The 7242-nt window shown below is 43.5% G+C and overlaps 1 protein-coding gene across 1 annotated transcript in view; it reads right to left on the reverse strand.

Moving 5' to 3' along the window:
• Positions 1-6447, reverse strand: part of kifc3 (kinesin family member C3) — a 26360-nt gene extending 19913 nt beyond the window's left edge. Inside the window, exon 1 of the mRNA XM_013909103.1 lies at positions 5466-6447. Within this exon, the coding sequence (XP_013764557.1) occupies positions 5466-5717 (252 nt within the window). The 5' untranslated portion in view covers positions 5718-6447. The remainder of the gene's footprint in view (positions 1-5465) is intronic.
• Between the last annotated feature and the right edge of the window lie 795 nt (positions 6448-7242).

Consider the following 7242-nt stretch of genomic DNA (forward strand, 5'->3'; position numbering starts at 1 on the left):
CAATGTATGACTCATGCAATGTATGGTGAAAGTGCAGATTCACACACACACACACACACACACACACACACACAATATCAAAGCTTGATTAATGCTGACAGCTGCTGACACATTTTTCCCTGCACACAGCAGAGCTCACGTTCACCTCTCACACTGCCAGTTATCACAATGAGCGCGCACACACACACACACACACACACACACTATTAACCTTACTTTAACCACGATGTGCTAATATAACCTTAGGCTAATGCCACTTTAACCCTCACATAAGGTTATGTTAACCAAGGCACCTTCTTAAAATGTGAACGTTCCCTCATCGGCTGATACCTCACGTTCACTTTTGGCTCTAAAAAACAAATTCACAGTGAACCGAATTAGACGGGAAATAAAAATCCTTAATCTAAGATTCAGACGTGATTTTAAAAAAGTTTGTAATTAAAGTGGACAAAAGCAGAAAGAAAATCTTCACATTTCTCAGCTTTTACACTGATCCTGTCATAACTGAGACAAAAAATGATAAACCTGTAATTTAACCCTCAGATTTCACCGTGCAGATACAGTTTCTGTCAACTGTAACCTCTGAATTACTTTCTATCCTCTTATGCTGCAAACGTTTACATCCTTAGAAAGAAATAAGCATGAAGGAGAAGGATGGCATCCTCGGCTTCTCTTCAGTGTCACAGTAACAAAGTGAGCATCCTGCTCCGTTTACCTCCTGGAGAGACTTTAAGAGCCGCCTCCTCCAAACTGGGTCAAATCTTTACGTTTCTCTCCCTGTACTCAGACTCAGATCTCATTATCATTCATCATCATCATCATCGCTACCCCACAAACACACATTCTACACAGGAAGTACATCTTTCATTTTTTTCAAACCTGAAGCTGAAGCAGCTAAAAGGGAACCCGACATTTAACAACACCATGTTAACCTGTGTTCACTGTGGTTAGCTGTGTGGGGAATTTTACGCTGCTGATGGGGACGTCTGTTCAGCCTGTTCTCCGTTGGCTGCACACACTCATCTTTAGAGCCAGTCTGCCCCACAGAGCAAAACTGCAGGGTCAAAGTTCAGACTATAACCTCTCAGATAATCTTACCATTTCCTACAACTGAAAACAACAACAACATCTTTGATGCCCTGAAATAATTTTTCATGTCTCACAAAGAGGATGGCATGATAAAGACATCTGTATCCAACCTGCTTTGTTTTGGCATCTAAACGCAGCCCTTTGAGTCCCTGTTCATCTGCATCTGTGAGCTCAAACAAAATAAGAGCGTTTATCTGTTCCAGGCAGCAAGCTGAAGAACAGCAGGAAACATCTGGATGTTCTCTGCAAGCAGAGGCAGACTCCCTGCACAACCTTAGCTGCTGTTTCAGCTCACAGGTGTCTAAACGGGATTAAATAAAGCTTCAGACAACAGGCAGATAAATGAGTGACATCATCATCAGGACGCTCGCACCTGCTCCGTCCCACAGACGCTTCACGTTTTTGACCCACTTATTTTTACAAACTGCTGAAGTCATTATGAAGAGGCTAAAAATACCTGGCAGTGGCTCCGCCTACACATGCTGCAAGGACACAATGCGTGAAAGCAGACGTGCGCTTCAATTAGGACAATCTACGGGTCCCTTGGTAAACTCTCCATGGACAGGAAGAGGTTTGTGGAGAGATAAAACGGCGTGAAAGCGAGGAGGAGGAGAGGAACCAGATGAATGAGGATGAAGCTTTGTGCCACCGACGGCTCGTATTCAGGTCATGAAACACGAGCGTCTGCTCTGCATCAGGTTACAGCCAGACCTCCATGTCTGCTCAACATGTCCGCCTCCTCCTGCAGCGCCTCCATCCCTCCCCACCACCCTCTCTGCACCATCCGCCCGGCTCTTACCTCCCTGCGGCCTCTCCGTCCACATCATCATCGCCGCATCGCCCAGACTGCTGCAGCTTCGCGCCGACACACAGCAGCAGGATCAGAGTCAAAGACACCCACCAACCCCCCTAACCACACACACACACACACACACACACACACACACACACACCTTCCTCCCTCCGTTTCCTTAGCAACAGCACAGCAGCATCACACCTCCTGTAGCCCCTCCTCCTCCTCGCTCCATCCCAGCAGCAGATGAATATTTCAGCCTCCACTGAAGCGAGAGCGGCTGCTCCTCCCCCACCTCAAATATTCAGCACTGTGTGTACTCGTATTACTCAGATTGTGGGGACGTGAAGTTTACAGTTAAGATGCGAGGACTCCACAATGCACAACGTTGGCTTTACGTGAGGGGAAGGTGAGGGTTTCAGCTCAAGGACCCAATCAAAATTAAGAAAGAGAAAAAAAAATTAAAAAGAGAAAAAAAAATCATGCTTTTAAGTTTCTTTTATTAAATGTATTTGATGAAGTTTGTCTAACTGATATCAAATTAGGTTGTTTTTTTGTTTTTGTTTAAGTCATTCGCATCTTAAACTGTAAAATCTTTACTTTTTTTATTCCACTAACACATTACACATCCTGTTTGTGCCTTTCATAAAGTATAATCTTTGGGGAACTTTGCAGAATATGTTATACAAACTTCTGGGAAAACGAAGCTTGTCCTGTCCTGCAGGACGGGAGCTCACAGATTATACCATCAGAGGATGCTGATGAATATTTGGTTACATAACTGATGTGACCGACGCGCTCGACCCTGAATGCCGTCTCTCTATAAGGAGGCAGAGGATTTCAGACATTTATATCATGTGATCGAATGTCCTGTGACAAACAAACAAACATCAGATTTAACTGGAAGCATGAAGCCTCTGAACATGATGAAAACCTGCATCAACAGGAGCCGCTGGGACCCATCAGAGTGTTAGAGAGTTACAGGGAAAACATTTAAAAAGTGACCATATCTGAACAACACTGTGCCCGCCTGTCCCTGCACATTCAGACTATACAAATATGCCTCCTGGGGTTAATTATTACTTACAGTAAAGCAGGGGGACTAAAATAAACGCACACAGTTCGCATGTTCACAGGCAGTTCAAATCACATATTTGCTCCATGTTCTCTAGCGCCTCCCGAGGGTGGGACAAAGAAGCTGAAGTGAAACCTGAGATCATCCTTACAGTCCGTCCTCCAGCTCAGACTCCACATCTGTTCATCCCGAGCTCATCATTCACCTCCGTCTACACAAGTGCAATCAGTTTACACGACCAGCAGGTGGCGCCGTTTCTGACAGCCGACACATAAATGTGAACTACAGGTTGATCACCTGTGAAATATTTCACACCAGCTGACCTGAGTGTAAAACAAGTGCACTTATAGTTTTTATAGCAGCAAACTTCACAGAAACCGCACAACACCACAAATCTGACAATGAGACCCAAACATGCGTCACATCGGTCCATCACAAAATAAACTCCGCAGTAAAAGTTTGCCCTGCTATCATTTAATGGCTTTTTCCACAATCAAGTGTTATCTGCGTTTGCATCAGAGCTCCACCAAGTCTGAGTCACTGACCGCGTAAACCCTGCTGAGCTGACCTCTCGTATCAGACAGGTGATTTTTAAGCCAATCAGAGAGCAGACTCACCTTTGCCTAACAACAGAACTCCCGTAAAGTTTAACATTTAGTGACATTTTACTGCTGCAGTCAGATATGATAACTTTTACTGTGCAGCTGTAAACATTCCTCAGTCCGTCAGCAAGTTCAGGTAAAAACTGCTGAATCACAACTTTATGATTATTGAACAATAAAGGATTGGAAAATAAAATCGCCCCGCTGTAAGTGAAAGTCACTCCACAGAAATCACACAAGTCCCGTCTGTGAATGCGTGTCAGCGCCTTCAGTTTGTGTACGTGTGCAACGAGTCGCTCATTACGAAAACTGAAGTCTTCACCAAACAGTCGGCCGGGAGTCTAACTGGTACTTTAGCAGTGTTAGTGTAAGTGTTGTATAATCCCTCTGTGGGGTTTGAGCCATGTCTGTTTTACTGTTTGCAGGATTAATCAGGAAATGCAAAGATGAGCGAGACCTGACGCTTCAAAGAAAGGACTCGTTCTATTTTGGTGCCTGCAGGGCCTCCGAGCCGGTGTTGTGTCAAAAAGTCATTTCCAATGTTTGTGTGTTTTTTTATGTGTAATATCTTAACATGTGTTTGTAAATAGACTTCAGTGAACAGGGTTCACAAAGGGGTTGAATATAACATTTAAAAATGACCCGTTTCTCTTTATAACTCTGTGTTACTTACATTGTAACTAATCCAGTCCTTCTTGTCCACTTAAAATATGTTTACATGACTATTGGTATATTTGTTGCACTGTCAGCTGTCCTCTTGGCCAGATTACTCTTAAAAAAAAAAACACATTTTTAATAACAACAAGATATTTTTTACCTGGATAAATAAAGCATATATAAAAGTGACTGCCAAAAACTGATCCAGCTTCTACTTTGTTACAGGAATGTTGTTTGTGGCTGAAAATGACTTGATATCATTCATGAGGGATACATTTGAAATATGTTTCACATATTATAGGCCAACCAGTTATTTATAGCAGTTTAAATACAAGCAGTCAGTTTTTGGTAGACGACCTTTTTTTGGCACAACACCGGCACTCACAAATGAAGTCGCGTTAGATTCAAGCATCCTGTGCATCATGTTCTCCTCAGTGGATTTCAAATGTTTAACCTCTAACTGGTTAGCAGTGGCTGACTTTTCAAAATAAGAGCAGCTTGTTCACTAATAAAATACAAATTAAAAAATAAAAAATAAAAATAAAAATAAAAAATAAAAATCACCAAAGCAGATTTCACAAACACCGAAACGTCGAGGACAAAAACACACTGAGCTCTCATAACTGCTGCTGTGATCATCACGGTTACAGTTTTAACAACATTTACTTCTTTGATTTAAAAATAGACTGATCACATTTTCATGGAAACAAAATCATAATTTAAAAAAGATTTACTTGTTTATACGCAGTGTTATAATCTATTGTATAACTAATTTGACCAAATTAAAGGTGTAAAAGCTTCAGGCTACAAATGGTCCAGTGCACCTGATGGTCCAGCTGAAGTGAGGCCAACGATACTGAAATGAAGTAAAAATATTTCTACATGTAAACAAATCAGTCTAAAAACAATAATCAGTAAAATAAAAATACTTTAAGACCTTTGCAAAGATCCTGATGCTCATTTTTGTGAAGTCTCTCAAGCTGCACGTCACCCGTTTGGTAAACAAGGGTTCAGCTTTACACTCAGAGCTTTACTGATCGAGCGCGTTTCAGATCAAATCAGGGGGTCAATCCTTAATAAGTGCAGACTCACACTCACCGAAAATGTAACTAAAAGTAACTAAAAGTTTGTATTTCCTTCTAAAATTAGGAGTGAGTCCCCCGTTTCCCAAACTTGTTTTAAAGTTTATATGTTTTAATATTTTCAAGAATTGAAACCTCACGCTGCCTGAACCCGACCTCCTCCTCACCTGGACATGCCTCCTGCCGTTAGGGAGGTTGCGTATGTCCCCTCGCCTCCTCCTCCCCTCAGCTCTGCGGTTCATTGATCCATCCACTCGATCCCGGGGCCCGGACGTCCCCCAGCACCCGTCGCCGGCACCCCCATCCTTCCGACGACCTTCCCGTCCCACAGCCTCGGTGGACTGGCTTTGCTCCGGTTTGTTCCGGTTCTTAATCAGGTTGTGGAGCGTCAGAACCGCCAGGGTGCACAGGACATACATGACCCCCTCCCCCCACCCCTCAGACTCTAGGGTGCTTCGGGTGGGTGTTTGGTTTCATCACAGGGTTGTTCCAGCCCAGGTGGGAGCTCACAGGCGTCTCGTTTGGGTCCCGCTGAGGTTGACGATCCTCGCTCTGAATGTTTCCTCTAAAAAGGATCAGCTGTTTAAATCCTGCTGTGTTTGTTCACCTCTGTCCCGAACCCCGCCCCGCCAACATCCACAGACGATAAAAAGCTTCTGAACCTTGCCCCGTCCTCCTCTCTGCTGTCACGCCAACGGTTATCAAGACAGGTAACCAGAGCCTGCAGCCGCCAGCTTCAGTTTCTCAGTGAAACTCAAGACTGTGCAAACGCCTCCTGCTCTGAAGCGAGGCTGCAGAGCCGTGCACCAAAAACAAAAATCCCAAGATAAGAGAAAAGTGATTCGAAGTGCAACAAGATGCAAAGTTTCAGCAGAGTTTTCCCTGCAGTGATATTCTGACCTTGAGCTCCACTGCAAGAAAAAACAAAGTTTGTTGTGCAGACCTGCAAGAAAAGCACGAATCCAGCTCCTGCGTGGAGTTCAAGAACTTCTCCTCACAGAGTTTGTGGATGAGCAGCAGGTGCAGCAAACTGCTTGCTCTGTGCATGGAACAGATTAGCACTGTGGCAGGTCGCGTCTTCACCTCCATCAGACTGAGTGGATCAGAGAAAGAGCTCGAGGGGCCTCCTCTCCCTCCTCTCTCTCTGCCGTCCCGGGACCATCTGTTGTTATTGCTGCAGGATAAAACTGCAGAGGATCGGCGGTGACGTAACAGCACGACACTAAACGATGGATTTATATTAATATCTTCAGGATAAGCTACGTGCCGGTTTTCACGTTTAATAACAGTCGGGATTACTTCCAGTTCTTTGATCACTGATCCGTTTGCAGTCATTGCTTAAACTGATCACATCTCTAACTTTCACTTTACTGGAGCACTTTTATTCAATAAAGACAGAGTAGAAATAAAGTAGAGAACAGTAAACATAACTGCAGCACACTGATCATAGAGATCAGTAAAGGCTGATTTTTAGAGTGAGGAAAAGAATTTATTTTGGAAAGTGCTGTCCCAACTACACTTTTAGATGACAGAAGACTTTTATTTTGACAGCAGTGATGTTCTAGTTGGTAGAATAGTCCAGAAAAGTTTAATTTTGAAAAAAAAAAAAAAGAACGATGTCCAAGTATAATTTTAGATCAGAACAGGCTTTTATTTTAGTGACAGGGACAATCTGATTGACATTACCGTCTCATTCTGAAAGTGCAGATTGGAAAATCATAAAAGGCTTTTATTGTGGGAACAACGACCTGCTGATTGGGAAAGTAGATGAGGCACAAAGGCTTTTATTTTGGTAAAGTGAAGGGTTTTAGGGTCAGAGTGACCTCGTTCTTTCATGTCGTGGGGACCTCGACCACCTCTCCCAAATATGTGCCATACGTGACATATGTGACAGAGCCAGGCATGCTGGGACTTTGACCCAGTGGGAGCTGACGGTCTGAATCA

This window comes from Pundamilia nyererei, unplaced genomic scaffold (assembly GCF_000239375.1).
Source record: "Pundamilia nyererei isolate P.nyererei 1_Seehausen unplaced genomic scaffold, PunNye1.0 scaffold00019, whole genome shotgun sequence".
Lineage (NCBI taxonomy): Eukaryota > Metazoa > Chordata > Actinopteri > Cichliformes > Cichlidae > Pundamilia > Pundamilia nyererei.